The sequence below is a fragment of the Alligator sinensis genome, unplaced genomic scaffold, assembly GCF_000455745.1.
Source record: "Alligator sinensis unplaced genomic scaffold, ASM45574v1 scaffold134_2, whole genome shotgun sequence".
Taxonomy (NCBI): domain Eukaryota; kingdom Metazoa; phylum Chordata; order Crocodylia; family Alligatoridae; genus Alligator; species Alligator sinensis.
In genome coordinates, this window is record NW_005842941.1 from 88774 (window position 1) to 108415 (window position 19642).

Here is a 19642-nt window from a genome sequence, read left to right on the forward strand (position 1 = left end):
ACTTCTCTAGCTGCCCCGGAGCCATCCTCTGGCTCCCCACACCCAGAGCCCCTCTCTAACACCCACACTTTCCCTTAGTCCCATTTTCCCCTGTCCCCATCTACCTTTTCAGCTCCCCCGTAGCTCTGGCTCCAGTCCCAGCCTCTGTGCCGGCTTCTGCAAGCTTTGGGCATTGTCTTTTAATCAATTAAGATCAATTAACCTAAAGTTACTCCCGAGCCTCAATTCTTCAGCCCAGGCCCCTCTAGTCTACCGGTTCTAATCCCGGTCCCGGTGACTTTCATTTCAGTAACTTTAACTCCTTACACTTCTACTTTCTTACCTTAACCTTTCCCCAGGTATCCCAAGTACACCAAGCACAAGCATACATACACATCACAACACCCAACTTAGGAACTCACCTGTGTGTATGTGGAGGTGGGTGGTATGTGTGTGAATTAGTGAACACACATATATATACACATATATAGATATCATTGTGTGTGTGTGTGTGTGGTATATGAATTAGTAATCCACGTATGTGTATTGGATGTGCAGGTGTTGGTAACTGGTAACTGATTCTGTCTAAATGTGGTATGTGTAGCATGTATGGGCTTAAACTGGTGATACGTGTGCATGAACCTAGACAAGTTATTTTGAACATGTATGTATGCCTGAGCTGGTAGTGTGTGTGTGTGTGTATGCACCTAATTGATTTGTGAGTTTGTATATGTGCAATTGTGTTACGCCCTCCTGTCTAACAGCGCAACATTGAGATCCTGAGAGTTGGCCTGACCCCACAGGGCAACAACAGAAGAGAGACCATTCTGTAACGTAGGCATGATTGTAACCATATCCTCCAATACTGAAAGCCTTGGACCCATTCCTATAAAGGTTTGAACCCCACAGATAGCCCTGCTGTGTATGTAAAATTAAGCACATGCATAGGTATTGGACTTGTATTTTAATACAGCCTACATCAGGACAGAATTATGCTCTGATCAGGTCACTCACAAAGACGGTAATTGTAGTGCAGATATGCTCTCTGCCAAAAATAAAGTTAGAATTTTAGTGCAAAGTAATTAAAAAAACAAAGGTAAGCGGGAAAATAGTAAGCGTGGAAAAAAGATCAATAATTTACCCAGGGCTGGAAATACAGGAGGGCTTGGGGGGGCTGAGCCCCCTCCCCCCATAAAAGACAAAAGCCCCCGTAAGCCCCTCCATAAGAGACGAGAGCTACAAGCCCACCCCGTGCCTTTCTAAACAGCTTAGGCAGTGGTGGCAGCTCCTTCCAGTTTATGGCTGCCACCACTACAGACCCCCCACAAGAGTAAGTGTGTAATTCAAACCCTGAATTTAGATATGGATACAGATATCCATCAAGGATATGTATCTATATCTATCAAGGGAAGGAAAGTTAGTAAGCAAAGATTTCAATTTGAGTAAATTAGCAGAACAAATTCTAGGGGAAATAGAATGCAATGTACTTAGAGACCTGGGAGGATAATTGTGTGTATTTGTTTTTAACCGTAAGTAATCAGGAAGAAATGTCCTGGGAATGAAGGAAAGAAGATTACAAGGAAATAAAAGGATTATTCATCAGGGAAAAGACTGCAGTACAGTTACAGACCAGCTCCACAATTAGATGAGGAATGTGAACCACTACTTTTTAAAACCTGTCTGGACACAAGATAATAAGCTGGACAAATCAAATGATTAATGTTAGTATGCATTGGCCTCTATTTTTAAGAATACAAAAGAAAAAAAAGAAGTAATTTTTGGGGGCCTTCAAGAGGAGGCTGGAAAAGCAACTAGCTGGGGTAATCTGACCCCAGCGGTCTTTCTTGCCCAGGGCAGGAGGTCAGACTCAATGACCTACTGAGGTCCCTTCTGACCCTAACATCTATGAATCTATTAATATAATCCATTAATTTAGAGACTACTGCAAGCATTATGGAATAAATTAAACTACAGATTGTAGCAGGCCAGCTGTTTAGAATCTAAGATCCAGTTTCACAAAACACTTACGCATAAGCTTAAAACTACATGCTTGTAAATTAGGATATTCTTACATCTGTCACTATGAAAAACCACTTAAGTATATGATTAAATTAAGCACAAAAATTCATAGATTGTTAGGGGCTGGAAGGGACCTCACAAGATCATCAGGCAGGAAAGACAACTGGGGTCAGGTGACCCTAGCAAGGTGACCGTCCAGTCTCCTCTGATTTCCAGGATAGGTGACTGCACCACCTCTGGGGGGAGTTTATTTCACAGTTTAGACACCCTGACTGTGAAGAAGTTTTTCCTAGAGTTGAGCCTGAAGCAGTCTTCCAGGAGTTTGTGCCCATTACTCCTGGTTTTCCCCAAGGGTGTCCCGGTGAACAGTTGCTCATTGGGCTCTTAATGTATTCCCCTGATGTATCAGTAAGCAGCTATCAAGTCCCCTTGTAGCCTTCTATTTTTTAGGCTGAAAAGGCCCAAGAGGCTGAAGAGGTGCTTAAATGATTTGCTGAACTGGGATCCTAATGAATAACAAATAAGTGTTGCCTTGTTAATAACATTATTTTGATACTGTAGTGCTTGCTGATTTGTTTTTCTCCCTTCTGATGTTGCGGGGAGCCCTATCAGGTTACAATACAAAAGAAGCAATGTGCCAAACCTTCTGTGTTGTTCCTAAAATCACAAATGAAGCAAGAATTTGATTTAGATTTTAATCTGCTAGTAACTGCCTAGTCCAAGTTAATACTTTATTTTCATGGTATATTTCATCATCCAATCACGAAACAGCATTTTAATTTAAATCGTATGGCGGAAAATGGCAAAATCTGACAACAAACCAAGTTGCAATGAGATGGAAGAAAGAGAAAGAAACTCAGAGGACAAATAGTTTATCTGATGTTGCCTTTGAAGCTGCCATCTTTGACAGGTACCTCTCCTTTTCTCACACTCCCCACTCTGGAACTGAGCGTAGGTGCACTAGGTGCATTGTACAATGGTGTGCAGATGGGAATGCAAGTCAGGGGACAGCCAAGCAGGAAGGACATAAAGAGGGAGGTATCAAGAGGCTGGAATGACATCAGGGCAGCGGGGAAGTGGGGGTAGCCAATGGGGGACTTAAGTGTCTATACATAAACACTAGGACTGGGGAATAAGCAGGAGGAACTGGCAGTCCTGCTAGCAAATAGGGAATATGATCTCGTTGGAATAAAGGAGACCTGGTGGGACTCCATGCATGACTGGGCTGTATGCATAAAGGGCTACAGGCTGCACAGAACGGAGGGGGTGTAGCTTTCTAGGTAAAGGAGCAGTATTGCCTTCTCAGAGAGTCAAATTGGTTTGAGAGAAGGACAACTCAAGACCCTGTGGGTCAAGATACTGGGGGGATGAGGAGAAGGGGACTTGATGGTAGGCATCTACTATAGACCATCACACCAGGAGGAGGAGCTGGAATTTTCCAGAGAACTGATGGAGGCTGCATGTTCAAGAGACATGGTTGTCATGGGTGACCTCAATTACCCTGACAACTGCTGGGAGGAGCACCTACCCAGATCTGACCAGTCACATAGGTTTTTGTCTGGCGAGGAAGAATGTTATTTAGTCCAGGAGGTGAATGGGCCAACCAGGGGGAAGGCTTTGTTGGATTTGGTTTTAGCCAAAGGGGATTACCTGGTGGGAGATCTGAGGATTGAGGGTAATCTGGGAGATAGTGATCATGAGATGATAGAATTCACTATCCATCGTAGGGCAGGGCAGTCAGTTAGTAGGCCAGAGGTGCTTGACTTTAGGAAGGCTGACTTCATTGAGCTTAGGAAAATAGTTGGAGAGACCCTATGGGAAGAGTGACTGTGGGAGAAGGGAGTTCAGGAAGGGTGGATGTTCCTCAGAAGACTGGAAAAGGGCCAATGTGGTGGCAATTTTTAAGGAGGGGAGGAGGGAGGATCCAGGAAACTATAGGCAGGTCATTTTGACCTCAATACTGGGTATAATTTTGGAAAAAAATTATTAAGCAGTCCATTTGTGAGAGACTGGCAGAAGGCATGATGCTGAAGAATAGCCAACATGGTTTCACTGTGGGGAAGTCATGTCTGATCAACCTTGTCTCCTTCTATGATCAGGTAACAAACTGCTTAGATGTGGGAGAGACAGTTAATTGCATATACTTGTATTTTAAAAAGGCTTTCAATATAGTCTCCAATGCCACTCTTATAAAAAAAACCTGGGGAATTGTGGGCTGGCACAGTCCAGATTGTGGGCTAGTCAGGTGAGTTGGGAACTGGCTAAGAGGTCAAACCCAGAGAGTGTTAATGGATGGGTCTGTATTGTCTTGGTGGGAAGTGGCCAGTGGTGTCCCACAGGGTTCAGTTCTTGGCCCCGTGCTGTTTAACATCTTTCTCAATGATTTAGATAAGGACGTGGAAAGCTCACTGGCCAAGTTTGTGGATGATACTAAGTTATGAGCAAAAGCAGTCATGCTAAGGGATAGGATGCAGATCCAAGTGAACCTGGACAAGCTGGAAAGGTGGGTGGAGTGGAACTGGTTGCATTCAATAAGGATAAATGCAGAGTGCTTCACCTAGGGAGTAACCAGTGACATGAATATAGGTTAGGTGATGTTCTGGCCAGTATAATGGCTGAAAGAGACCTCGGGGTTATGGTTGATCACAGGATGAACATGAACCACCAATGCAATGCTGTAGTCAACAGAGCTAACAGCATACTGGGATGCATTAGCCAATGCGTCACGAGCAGAGCTAAGAAAGAGATACTTCCTCTCTAGTCAGCATTGGTGAAACCCCAACTGGAGTACTGCATCTAGTTTTGGGTGCCACACTTCAAAAAAGAAGTGGAGAATCTTGAAAGAGTCCAGAGAAGGGCCACAGGAACGATTAAGGGCTTGGAGGACAAACCTTATGAGGAAAGACTAAGGGATCTGGGACTGTTCAGGTTGGGGAAGAGGAGACTGAGGGGGGACTTGGTGGCCATCTATAAGTATGTTAGGGGTGAATATTGGGAGCTGGGAGACAAACTGTACAGTAGGGTGCCCCAGGAGACAAAAGCAATGGTCACAAACTGTTAGAGGATGGTTTCAGGTTGGATGTAAGGAAGAACTTCTATACACTAAGGGTGCCCAGAATCTGGAATAGACTTTTCAAGGAGGTGGTGCAGTCCCTAACCTTGGAAATCTTCGAGAGGAGGCTGGACAGACACCTTGCTGGGATCATTTGATCTTAGCAGTATTCCTGCCCAGAGCAGGGGGGGTTGGACTCAATGATCTTTCAAGGTCCCTTTCAGCCCTTAATTTCTACAATTCTATACCTGGAATATTGCATTTCTCCCCTCCCGTTCTTCCTACTTACATTCCTAGTCCTTCCCTTTCCCTTTCTTATTTGACTCTTTTCTCTTCTTTTCTCTCCATATTATTATCCTCTTGTGTGCACCCAACTCCTTTCCACCAACCTTGTTTTCTCTCAGTTTGACTCCTGGCCTTCAATCTTCTGTTCCTACGGCTATAGAAACTGATGTGCTATAGCCAAAGTAGCCCAATGGGCTATTAAGTTTGTGTGGACCTTTGACAAACTGTCAGAAAATGAAGTGTGGATGATCCATTCTACCGGTTACACTAGATCAGGAACCTGGGGAGCAACTCCAGGTATTAAGCTGAAGAACCTGACTGAAACTTGGTTAGCCAACAGATAGACAAGTAGTGTTCGAAGTATATTATAATTATGATGGTTCAGGAAAGAGGCGAGGGACAAGGACTTCTGGGTGAAATCTTTTATTAACAAGCATAGGCGGCAGAAGGTTGGGGCTAACAGGGCCAAACCCTGCCAAACGTGGGGCAATGGTGGTAGCAGAGGGCTACAGGACAGTCCTGGCACAGGCTTCGGGTAACTGCAGCAGGGGATGGACACAGACACAGCCACGCAGCCGCAGACTGCACACAGCCAGGATTGCAGCCCAGGGACTTGTAGAGCACTGCTAGGGTTACCATATGTCTGGGTTTTTCTGGACATGCACTCTTTTTGAGTCCTCCTATTTTGAGTCTGGGAAAGGGAAGGGGCATGAGTGGGGGCCAGATCAAGGCCCCCACAGTGAGGGAGTGGGACAGGGACTGGGGTGAATGGGGCCCTGAGGCTGGGGCAGGTCATGGGACAGTCAGAGCCCAGGCGGTTCATCCAGTGGCATGGGGGGGGAGGGGAAGGCCTCCCATTATGGCACACACCCCAGGGGAGGCACAGAGGGTACATGCCCCCCAGATTTGTGAGTGGGGTGAAGGCAGTCTGCTGCTGCAAGCTGGGGTTCTGCATCCCACTACCACTGCCTCAGGAGCTGTGTGTGATGCCATGTGCCTGCCGCCACTGGGTGGGCAGGGGATAAAGCGCAGCCCAGCAGCAGCAGGCACATGGCATCACACAGCTCCCAAGGCAGAGGGGCACAGAACCCCAGCCTACAGCGGCAGCCTACCTCCACCCTATGCACAAGTCTGGGGGGCACATACCCCTTGTGCCTCCCCCGGGGTGCGTGCAGTGGTGGGAGCTCCCCTGCCCCCCACTGGATGAGCCACCCAGGCTCCAACTGTCCCATGACCCACCCCAGCCTTGGGGCCCCACTTAACTCCAGCCCCTCCCACTCCCTTCCTTGGTGTGGGGCCTCAATCTGCACCCCGACCATACACCTCTTCCCCTTCCCCCCAACCCATCTCCTCTCCTCCACAGACTTACCTGCGGGGTGTGTGTGTGTGTGTGTGTGTGTGTGTGTGTGTGTGTGTGTGTGTGTGTGTGTGTACACTCAGCCCCCCCTCAAATAATATTTTCTCCTTCCGCTTATGTTCACTAGCTTCTTCTTTTGTATGGCTGACTTAGAGAATTATAAGTTCAGTTTAAGGTTAGTTAACCAGTCTAATGCTCTTGAGGAAAGGGAATGTATCTCTACAATGTCATTGTCAAATCTGTATAGGGGACAGTGTGTTGTTATGTGGTCCATAGTTTGACCAGGACTGCCACAGTCACATTTTGAACCATTGATCTACTGTATGGTTAGGATAGACTGACAAGCTTTTGAATGCAGTGTGTTCTTCAGCTCTTCAAGTACACATTTTAGCACGGTAACTATAATATTCTATGAAGCCAATGAGGAAAGTTAAATATGAACTAGAAATCACTACAACTGCCCGAGACAGTTCAGTTAAAATTAACTCTAAAATCAAAAATAAAAATGTGACCAATTTCTTAAATGTGCTTAATCATAAATCAAAATATTTTTCATGTATGCTTGTGTTGCACGCTACTCGTTAACAGTAGCTAGCAACATCCGCTGTTTGTGCTGAGTTTATAAGGTCAGATATTAGAGATGATTGGTGTTAGGCTGTTGGGGTTTTTTGTACCAACTCATATATCACTGCCTTCAGTTGTTTGCTGGAAGACCTGTTGATAATACCTGGGTGAAAGTATTGATAAATGTTACAGTCAAAAAGTAAAATAAAGATGACCAGAAGTTGATAATAATAAAGTTAAACATACACATTTAACATCAAATGTGCACAGTACATATAGGAATAATGATTAAATTTAACTAATACAGTTATAAAGGGATGAGATCACTAGGGATACCTGCATGAATAAAGTTAGGCCTATTTTTAGTTTTTGTTGGACTGAGCTCCATAACATTAGACTGGCAGTTATAAACAACCTGTATTAAAGTTTTCACATTTCAGTCCTGTTAACAACATTATATTCCCACTACAGAACTAAATCCAGAACACATGAAGACTTACACATTCACTTTACTTTACACATTGATGTTCACGGGACTCTTGACAGTGTATAAAGTTAAGTGCATATTCATATCTTAGCAGGATCAGGGCCTTTGATAGGATTATCGCTTTCTGCTAATGCTTTGGACATTGTATTAAATGGGCTAAAATGAATGTATTATTTTTTAATACACTTACATATTTCAAATTAAATATAAAATGTTTACCTTTATTATCCTCATATAAACTAGTTTATTTTCATTTTCTTTTATTAATCTTAATCTTAAAAGGTTGTATTAACCAGAAACAAAACCGAAAGATTTGGAAAAGTCGTCCCTTTACCAATAGGGAAACTAAGTCCATTTGTAAGAAAGCTTGATGCAATAATTTTTAAAACATCTTGTTCTCCCCCCTTTTCATGTAATGTTAAAAACTGGCTTCAAGAGAAAAAAGCAATATTATCCTTGCCTTTTGTTTCTTGATGACTGTCCTCGTCTGATCATCTCTTTCACTTGGTTCTAAAAAACAGAAACATCTCACAATCATAAATCTACAAGAAAGCCTAAAGATGTAACAGTGATGAAAGGTATGCAATGCAGAGATAACCTCTAAAATGCCTAGGTGCAGAATTTTTCCAACTATTTGAGTTGGTGTTATAAAAAATATCAGATTTACCCAAAGAACCTTGTCTGCGTAGGTGCATATAGTAACATCTAAAGTTTGACCAGCAGGTTTATAATAAAATCCAGTAGGTTTAAAAAAAAAAATCTATTTAAGAAGCACTAAATCAGAGCTGCATGAGAGTTGTTTGTTTGTTTGCAGAGGGGTTAATTTGGGGAGTTTTGGTAGAATATGCTGGTAGGCAATCATAAGACTATAATAAAGAGCAGCTTTATTCATCCCAGTGGTACCATGCTTGAAGCATTGTCCCACTACAGAATGCTGAAACTTACTTACATGACTCAGACATTCCTGTTATTCAACTACATTTACATGCTAATAATGTGCAGTGACTTCTTCTGAAAATAATTTTCTAAAACAATGATCAGAGTAAAATATAAGGCAAAGTGAACTTGCACCTTATAGACTAATTAAATCAGAGATGCATAAGCTTTCATAAGGAGAAGGCTTACTTCATCAGATGCCATGAAGGGACTGCAAAAAGCAAAGCTTCTAAATTAAAAGCAGTGATTAGCATACAAATGGTAGTTAAGTGGGGAGGGAAAAGGAGTGGCACTGCTAAGAGAGACAAGGTGGACAGGAGGGAGACAAAATAAAGCAGATAGCTCATACAAGTAAAGTGTATATCTTCTTTAACAATTTCAAGGAAGACTCTACAATATAAGCGTTGTCAGAATTGTTTTAAGAGGCAGTCATAGGTAGGGCCCTGAGAAAATCGCAGATTTCTTGTAAAAAAATTGTGGCACGTGCGTGGGTAAAGTATCATTTTTCATGGAACAGTCACAGAACTACCACTGATCTTGGCAAATGGGTCCCAGTAGTTCCACGAATATTCCGTAAAAAATACTTTACCTGCGCACATGCAGCAGGCAGGCATGCACCATAGGTGGTGGAAGGCCGAGGATAGTAGGGCTTAGCCCCCCCCACAAATGCAGGGCAGCAGTGGCAGTGCAGAGGGCCACAGGGCAGCCCGGGCATGGGCTCTGACTGGCTGCAGCAGGAGGGGTGGGGATGCATAGACATAGACATGGAGCCTGCACAAAGCCAGGATTGCAGTCAGATGGCATGCAGAGCACTGCTTACCACAGCAGGCAAGTCCAGGAAGGGGCATGGCGGGGGCTAGATCAAGGCCCACACAGGGAGGGAGGGAGTGGGGCTGAGGCAGGGGCAGGGGCTGGGGTGAATGGGATCCTGAGCCTGGAGTGAGTCACAGGATGACTGGGGCTGGGGACAGCTCACCCAGGGGCATGGGGGTGGGGGGCTCCTGCCACTGTGCACACCCTGGGGGAGGCAGGGCATTGCGAAGGTGGGCTGCTACTATGTGCTAGAAAGGTTTGTACAATGCTTTTGCACATTTTCTGACAACAGTGCTGTGAAAGGTAGATAGATGGCAAACACAAAGAAAGCATTACAGAAAAGAACTTTATAATAGGTGAAGATAGAAATGGTATTTTTATTTTTTGCTATTTCTACATTTCTATGCTTCTGATTTAAGTTTGTTTACTTCAGTTAGCAGTTTGGAAACTCCTATTGACTTTGTATCTCTACCTGCCAGGGATAAATACAAGCAATATTTATTTGAACTTGCAGCATGTCCCTGAGCTCATCAGCCCTTTATTTCTGACATACTTGACACTTTAAAAATGGATTTCTTGTTATTAGATTTGCATGTCATGCCTCATTACCTTTCTGTTCCAGATCACTGGGGGATTTTCTCTCTCTCAGTGAATAACATGATACTGCAGCAGTCTAATAAATCAATTAAGGAAGACATTAAAGAACAAATTGCTTAAAATGCAGGTTTATTTGTTTTAGGAAACCATGAGTCTTCTTAATTAACTTTGCCACCATAATTAACAATGGTTTAATGATAGTTGGTAAGTTATGTATTAATTAATTTAGGAAATGGTTCATTTTCTGGGTCTTTTTATAACATGCTCTTAATAAAATAAATTCTAGTATGAAAAGACCAATTAAAAGCTGTTGTTATGTTACTCTTTATAATACTGTGATTTGAACACCAGGAAAAGTATATTAAACCATAAAATTAGATTGAATCATGTTATATAATTATGATGATAAACTATTTAGAATTTTATATCATTTTCAAAATTTTGTACTTGTTCAGATCCGGGCAGATTTATTTAAAATATATTTGCATACTTACGTTGCATCTTTAGTAAATTACAAGATGTTTAAGATCATTTGACACAAATGATTTTTCAGTCATTATTTATAGCTTGGTTTGATGTACATGCTGTTAGTGCTATACAAATAAAAAGAAACAAACAAAACCAATTACCATAATAATGGATCCTACACCAATGGGAGCCTATTATCACCAATCCTACCAGATTACACACAAGGTGAATAATCTCATTCAATTCAACAGGATTGCTCATAAAAATAAGGAGTTAACGATTAGACCTCCACAGAACAGATCTATTACTATAGGGGTTTTCAACCTTTTTGGGTCAGTGTACCCCCAGCAGCTGGTTGAGAAGGAAGGAGTCCCCCGGCAGCCAGTCGACAAGGTGGGGGGCAGTCCCCAGCGGCCAACTGGCAACCAGGAGGGGGAGGTCGGAAGTGCCAGCGGAAGTGCCGAATACCCCCTGTGGACATCCCAAGTACCCCCAGGTGTTGAAAATGTGTATCCCTGGTTGAAAACCCATGCATTACTACATACATGTACATATGAAATGCAAAACTGGCATTCATACATTAGTATGTAGCACAGCCAAATTAACACTGTAGTAGCCAATCTTTAATACTTTTAATTTCAGGATTTGTAAATGTGTGATTCGTGTGTTTTAGCATTGCATCCACACTAGTTTTTGCATTTACTTTCCAAATATCATTTAGGAAAATGAAAAGAAGGCCTTTTGATACTTTTCTGGGATTTTAACTCTTTCAGGAGCTAGCACACTAATGGGAAGTATAGAAGTGTTATCAGCAGGCATTTATCTTCAAAAACCTGTTTACGATCCTCTTTACTGGTTGCTGCAGTGTTTAAAAGGTGATGTCATACTGAAAACATATAACCACAATATCCTCTTCACTGGAGCATGAGGCATCTAAAAGTTTTGAATTTTTTGCCATAGGAAAGAATTTAGTACTCTTAAATATAATATTTATCTCTCATTTCTGAGACATCAGAGGCACAAATGTTTGTCCTACCTGCGGCCTCAGTCTTCTAGGTATTTGGTTACAGTTGGTTCTGTGAGTTGCCGAATAAGATTTCTGTGAAAGCCCAGCAGGTCCTAATAGTGACAAAATACACCGTGGAACTGCATTTTGATATATTAACATAATAAATGATAACATGAATCCTTGAAATAACATCATTGCAAGCTTAGTTGGGTTTTTTTTTTAGTTTTTATTAATTTAACTGCCAGATTAGACAAAAAATTGGACTGCTCATGCAGTGTCATGTGTGGATTATATTTAATATTTGCTGGCCTCAGCATATTTTTATTTGAATGCAAATGGAAATTTTTAACAAATATACAAGAAAATAAAATTAGCTCAAACCACTTATACTTATGATAGAAGTCAGGGCAGTGTCTGTCACCCATTAGAAACTAACTTGTTCAGAAAGGCGTAAGCATATACTTCATAAGCTTATGCCTTTCTGAAAAAGTTTTAGTCTGTCTAACTTTGGACTAACACTGCTATCTACCTCTCTCTGCTTGTGATAGTGTGCAACTTCAAGTAGGACATCTCTAAGCCACTTTCTTTCCTAAGATGGTCTACCACCAAGCCAGCATGTATGAAGGATCCCACACTTCCAAATGCATGTCACCTAAGTAAAGTTGGGTTTAAATCCAAATTCAAAGTCTCGGCCACCAGTTTTCACATTGCACAGCCATGACAACAATCATCAACTGCCAAGGTAATAACTTTTCTTACTACTTTACCTAATGAATAAGTATGCCTTGCCAAGTGTAACAGCTTGAACAGAAGGAACCAAGAGACATATCCCTAAATGCCCTATAACTAGCTGGGAGGCACAAGATGTAGGTTCAAATCACTTTTGGGAGAGGAGAGACTTGAACCTAAACCCCCCTCATCCCAAATGAATGTTCTAGGTATGGCACCATCAGGTAAAAATGGTCATTGTTCTTCCTCCATCTGAGCATGTCTTCTGGATCAGACCCTAAAAGAGAAACAGGCAGGAGAACAACTATTTTGTGAATCCCAATGGACTGAAGCTTGAAAAAAGGAATGGCTCAGTGCTGTGAGCCCTTAGGCAACTGTATAACTGTCCTGAAACAAAAATATGGGGCCACAGGGAACTTCACTAGAGAAAGCTCAGGCACTATGTGATTTTAGCACTTAGCAGACTAGCCAGGGACTTGTGAATGCAATTAATGGTTAAATGTTGGATTTGGGGGCTCATTCCTAATCCACCTCTAAGGTGCCTCTGCTTAGGCTTTGTAAAACCTCAAATTTAGGAGCATTGTCTACAGAGGGAAATCTAAATCTCTTTCGGGTTGGCTGATCTCCTCCAGCGGGCTTTAAACTAGGCTCGTCGGGGGAGGAAGAGGACCAAGGGAGCCACAGAACACAGAACCAAGAGACACCCACAAGAACAGCCCAGCCAAGACACGCGACAAGCACAAGGAATACCCAGGTAAGAGACAGGGGCCCAGATAGTCCTGGGTTTGGGGGAAAGGTGCATACACCCTCAGGAGGCCTTAAATGCCTCTACACTAGTGCTCATAGTATGGGGAACAAGCAGGAGGAACTTGCCCTCCTGCTAGCTAACACAAACCCAGACATAGTGAGGCTCACTGAAACTTAGTGGGATCCAATGCACGACTGGGTGGTAAACATCAAGGGCTATAGGCTGTATAGGCAGGATAGAACAGGGAGGAAAGGTGCAGGTGTGGCACTCTACATCAAAGAGCAATACACATCCTCAGCAAACAGCACTGGGTCAGAGGAGGGGCAGACTGAGGTGCTCTGGGTCAGAATACAAGGGGGTCGGGAAGAAAGGGACCTAACAGTGGGGGTGTACTACAGGCCACCTAACCAGGGGGAAGAGCTGGACTGGGAATTCTCAGGTCAGCTCGCGGGGGCAGTTAAGTCAAGGGATGTGGTCATCATGGGTGACCTAAACTACCCGGACATCTGGGTAGAGCAGTCAACCAGGTCTGACTGCTCACATAGGTTCCTAGCTGAGTTACAGAACCTCCATCTAACCCAGGAGGTGCACAGTCCCACCAGGGGAGATGCCTTGTTGGACCTGGTCCTGACCACAGGCGATGACCTGGTGAGGGGACTGCGGGTTCTTGACCACCTGGGATGACCACCGATCATCGCCTACTGTAATTCACCATCCAGCGCAGGGTGTCAAAGGCCTGCAGCAAGACAGGAGCCCTGGACTTCAGGTTGGCAGATTTCAATGAGGTAAGGAGACTAGTTGGGGAGGCACTGAGGTCCCAGAGGGGAGGGGAGTTGGTAGTCCTAGTCTACGACCAGGTCACAAAAGCCTTGAATGCAGGTGGCGCAGTAGACGTAGTCTTTCTGGACTTTAGGTAGGCTTTCGACACTGTCTCTCGCCCCATCCTCATTAAAAATTAGGCTACTTTGGTGTCAATGCCTACATAGTCAGGTGGGTTGCAAATTGGTTGGAAGGCCACACCCAGAGAGTGGTGGTGGATGGGTCATTTTCGACCTGGAGGGATGTGGGCAGTGGGGTTCCCCAGGGCTCAGTCTTCAGGCCCGCACTGTTCAATATCTTCATCGGTGACTTGCATGAGGGATGAAAAGCACCTTGTTCAACTTTGCATATGACACTAAGATGTGGGGAGAAGTAAGCATGCTAGAAGAGAGGGACAGGCTACAACTAGATCTGGACAGGTTACAGAGGTGGGCGGATGAGAATAGGATGGGTTTCAACATGGACAAGGGCAAGGGATTGCACCTGGGGAGGAAGAACCAGCAGCATACCTACAGGCTGGGGAACTCCCTTGTCAGCACAGAGGCAGAGAAGGGTCTTGGAGTCATTAATGATTCCAAGATGAATATGGGCTGCCAATGTGGGGATGCAGTCAGGAAGGCTAACTGCACCTTGTCATGCATCCACAGATACATCACGAGCAGGTCCAAGGCGGTGATCCTCCCCCTCTTTGCAACATTGGTCAGGCCGCAGTTGGAGTATTGCATCCAGTTCTGGGCACTGCAGTTTAGGAGGGATGTGGATAGCACTGAGAGGGTCCAGAGGAGGGCCACTCGCATGATCACGAGGCAGCAGGGTAGGCCCTATGAGGAGAGGCTACGGGACCTGAACCTGTTCAGCCGCCACAAAAGAAAGCTGAGAGAGGATCTAGTGGCCACTTATAAACTTGCCAAGGGGTAGCAGCAGGCAATGGGAGAGTCTCTGTTCCCCCGAGCACTTCCGGGAGTAACAAGGAACAACGGCCATAAGCTGACTGAGAGTAGATTCAGGCTAGACATCAGGAGGCACTACTTAACAGTCAGGGTGGCTAGGAGCTGGAACCAACTTCCAAGGGAAGTGGTGCTCATCCCTACCCTGGGGGTCTTCAAAACAAGGCTAGACAATCACCTAGCCGGGGTTGTTTGACCCCAGCATTCTTTCCTGCCCATGGCAGGGTGTCAGACTTGATGCTCTGCTTAGGTCCCTTCCGACCCTACCTACTATGAAACTATGAAACCAACTATGAATAGATGTCCAGACTTCCTGTACTGTGAATGGGAAGACCTAGGCGCCTCTCAATGGTGATCCAAATAAACGAATCACTTAGCAAGGAGGCAACTATATATAGGCTTTAGGAGTATATATAAGACGTGGGGAAGGTTCAGTGGCTGACCGAGGGCTTCTCCCTCATTTTATGTTCCATATAAAGTAGTGGTGATCAATCTTTTGGAATCATGGGCCAGAGGAGTGATGTAGGGCTAGTCTACAGACTGGGCCCTGTGCTGCCTCTACCAGGCCTGCAGTAGCAGCAAAAATGGCCTGGTTCACTTACCTTCCCTTCCCTTTTCCTCCCATCCACTGGCCTCACTGCCACAGTGCTGCTTCCTAGCAGCAGCTCTGAGCCCCACTTCCCACAGGCATCAGCACTGGGGTGGGGAGGGGGATCTCAACTGGACCAGGGCCTGGTTTTTTGTTTGCCTAGGGCCCACTAAGTGGTTAAACGGCCCTGGGCCCACACCCCTTCACCTGGCCCTGCACACACCAATTAGGTCTTCTGCTGCCTGGGTGCAGCCTTGCATGCCAGGATTTGGCCCTGTGCCACCCTGTCTCTCAAATCTAGTATGTAGGACCACACTATCCAGCCCATGGGGCTCCCCATGGGTTCAAATATTTGGCAGCAGGGGAGCAGCAATTACTGCTGCCACTGCTCCCCCAGTAACACATTTTCAGACCAAGGAGAAGCCCCATGGGCCAGATTATATGGTGCCATGGGCCAGGGGTTTAGCACTGCTGGTATAAAGCACAAAACCCACTGTTCACCTGTACTTTTTCCTCAATAGGCCTGTGGTTAGGCACTTGCTCAGGAAAACAGGAAGCCTGGGGTCTAAACCCTTCTTAGCTTGAGGGGATCCACTTCCTCTGAGAGTGTTTAATCACCAATATAAAGGCTAGACCCTAAAGACAGATGAAGGATTTAAACTTCAGTCTTCCACATCTCAGATAACTGCTCTAACTACAGTGCTACTGGATGAGAAGGGAGAATACTTCCAGTATTGTCACTGTTTTCTCCAAAGAAAGGATTGAATCCTACCTGGTTTTATAAAACAACTTAAGTGCTTAACTCTACCATAGTTTCATAGGTGGTAGGGTTGGAAGGGATGTAAGCAGATCATCTAGTCCAACCCTCTGCCATAGGCAGGAAAGGATGCTGGGGTCAAATGACCCCAGCTAGGTGGCTGTCTAGCTTCCTTTTGAAGACCCCCAAGGTAGGGGCGAGCACCACTTCCCTTGGAAGTTGGTTCCAGCTCCTAGCTGCCCTGATGGTGAAGTAGTGCCATGGAGAACACAAATCTCCAGCAGACTTTCCTTATGCCTGAAGAAGGGTGTTTGTGCCTGAAAGTTCGCAAAGAACAATTTTTGCAACTATTTAGTTGGTCTAATAAAAAATATCACATTTACCCGAAGAGCCTTGCCCACCTAACTCCAGGAGAGAGTTCATAATTGTAAATACCTAAGGAAGGTGGGGCTTAAGTCACATTCCTCATTTTAGCATCACCTACCAGCCTGCGCAGACTGCTGACTGCTGAGAATTCCACTCTTAAGCACCCAGAGGGAACCCAGGTGCCTAACCTGGGGTAGTGAATTTCATTTTGTGGCAGGGCATTAAAAAAATTAGGACATTGCCTCACATCCCCTTCTACAACTAGCTGCTAGGCTCTTCTAACTATCCTGCTGCTTACATAGAACAAATGGTTATAATATTCAGAATTGCTATCTACTGGCTGCAACTACACGAAACTGTGCAATTGTTACTGCACAATCATTTAGTACTTGTATAAACAAGTACTAAATGACTGTGGAGTAAATGGAGTCACTCTGCAGTCTGTGAACAGCTGTTTTATGCTGCTGACTGCACAGTAGCGAGTGACAACTGCACAGTAGCATTGTGTCACGCTTTCTGCCATGTGACGTGACTGTGCAGTACTCACAGGCTACTGAACAGTCAGTATCTCATGTAGACTTGACCACTAAGCCCCAAATTAAGTATTAAAGTACTTACCTAGCTTGTTAGCCCACCTGACAGATACTTACTTTTCAAGAGCCTCCAAGCGAAATCCTTCTTTTCTTCTAACAAAGATAGTGCAATAAATTTTTTATGAAGCGAAGAAAAACTGTGCATTTTACTGGAGTGTGCAGAAATTCTCTCTTGATTTAATTGTGTTGCTACCAGACATCGACCCTATCAATACATGGAGATTATAAGTAGGTATAAATAATATTTGGAGATGTTCCTATTAATCAATATGGTCCTAAATGGTCATCATTGCTCCTTTCTATGTTCCACCTAAAACTTGTATTTTGACAAGTATAAAATTGTGCATGTCCTGCTGATATTTATTGACTGATTCCATTTCCTCTAATAGAAGCTTTTACAGATGCAAATACATCTTCAAAAAGGGCTAGATTTGCAGGGTACTCAAAAATTTTCACTGCATAAATGTCACTGAATTTAAAATGTTATAGTAATGACATGGATATTATACAAGGTCTGCATGGACCATTTGGAAAATTTACCTCTCTAAAATTATTCAAGGTTTGGGGCTAATTGCTTCAGGAATGGCTTTTGCTGGTCAAACTTTTGCCAGGGTGTTCTAAAAAGTTTACTAGAATACCCTGTCTTTTCTATCATGCACTAAAGCTTACTTCTTACTATTCTACTAAAGCATAAGACAGCCTTTTCCAACAGCTTTCTGCTGCTGGAAAATGGGCTGGTCCCTGTTCAGGAGTGCTTATTCATGTAAGCACTCCTGAACAGGGAGTTTCCTGATTTCCTGTTTTCCTGATTAGGAATTACTTCCTTAATGCAGTACTAAATTATGTAGAATAAGAATAAATAACATATTTATCTATTCAGAATTTCCCTCATGATAAACTAAGAATGGCAGTCCACAAAAACTGGCAAATATCATTTTCAATGCAGCTTCTGCTAGACATTTTAAAATAACTGATGAATGTTCTAGATCAAGTTTTCCGCTCCTGTTTTGTGAATGAACAAAACAGATGCTGACTAAAATGTGGCCCAATATGATTTGAGAGCTATTTCTTCATAATTGTCATGACTGAATATGATCTAAGATGTATAATAGATTTTAAAACTTTCAAAACACTGTTGTGGACAAAAGGGATCTCCATGCTACCTCCGAATAGAATATATTTGCTGCATGTTCCTGATCCTGCAGATTTTATTAAAATAGAACAGTATGTAGTAAACAACAAACCACACATGTCTCACAGTGCCACAAAACTTAACACCTCCTAGTATAAGCCTGCCCAAATAAAAAGTTCTTTAAAATTTTCCTGAAGGTGCCCTGATGGGCTCTGATGGACCACAAATGTCTCATAGAAAAGACCTCCCAAGTCATTAAGTACATTTCCCTAAATTCACAGACCACCATTTGTTCAAAAGGTCCCAAAGATCATCCACTCCAGCCCCTCTTGCCTACTACAGTCACAAAGCATTTGGAAAAAAAAGAACCTACAACATGCCAAGAGAAAGAGCATAAGATATAATGCTTCCTGCACCACCTGGGCAACTGCAATGGTAGGAAACCTGTCAGGTAAAAGTATGCATGTGTAATGCACACCCATGGAGGCAAAAAACACTTTATGGGCACATTCAGACAAGCGCGCACGTGCCTCTTGCCCCATCTCAAACCCCTTTGAGCGAAAAAATGTTTGCAACGTGGGGAGAAAGTTAAACTCCTACATGCAAGGGTAAAAAAAAACGCTCCACAGAAGTGTGGAGCAAGGCACAGTCCCAGACCATGCCCGGAGCCAGCAAGGAGTCAGTCCTCCAAAAGAGATGCTCTGGTTTCAGCCAGAGCATCTCTTTGGTGCTTCTTCTGCCCCCGGCACTGTCCAAGGTAAGTGGGAGGGTGGGGGCTCATGGGTGTGGGTGGGTGAGGAGTGGCAGCGGGATGTGGGGGGGTTTGGGGAGTGGTGAGGGGGATGTCCCCAGGGCTGTGGTGGGGAGGACCTGGCCCAGATCGGTGTAGCTCGCTAATCCGGCTTTGCACCGGAGCAGGTTGCACAGCTCCGGGAGGCGCACACAGGAGCGGTGCCTCCCAGAGCCATGTGACCCGCTCCAGTGCAAAGCCAAACTAGCAAGCCACATGGGGCTGGGCCAGGTCCCGCTGCACACCACCTCCCCACAGGGACAGTGGGGCAGAGGCGGGACACAGTGCAGCATGCAGGGACCGCACGCCAGGTCCTGCCGGCCCCTCTGCCACCTGACTGGGCCGGTCCCCCAGCAGCAGGACCCAGACCAGGTCCAGCTGGGTCCTGCCAGCCCTGGAGACCCTCTACCACTCAGCTGGGCCAGTCTCTTGGTGGCCCGCAGGGACCACGTGCCAGGCCCAGCCGGGTCCTGCCGGCCCTGGGGCTACTTGTGCTTCCTGGGTAGGCTGGTCCCATGGCGCGCAAGACCATGCACTGTGGGACCGGCCTGGCTGGGCAGCACAAGCAGCCACACGGCTGGCAGGAACCGGGCGGGGCCGGCACAC

At 44.7% G+C, this 19642-nt stretch overlaps 1 protein-coding gene across 1 annotated transcript in view; it reads right to left on the reverse strand.

The window, feature by feature from the left end:
* The window catches only part of LOC112548119 (cyclic nucleotide-binding domain-containing protein 2-like), a 94001-nt gene that overhangs the window by 9255 nt on the left and 65104 nt on the right, over window positions 1-19642 (reverse strand). Inside the window, exons 7-10 of the mRNA XM_025192535.1 lie at window positions 17172-17320; window positions 11594-11676; window positions 10102-10165; window positions 8204-8253 (exon numbers count right to left, since the gene is read on the reverse strand). Of these exons, the coding sequence (XP_025048320.1) occupies window positions 8204-8253; window positions 10102-10165; window positions 11594-11676; window positions 17172-17320 (346 nt within the window). The remainder of the gene's footprint in view (window positions 1-8203; window positions 8254-10101; window positions 10166-11593; window positions 11677-17171; window positions 17321-19642) is intronic.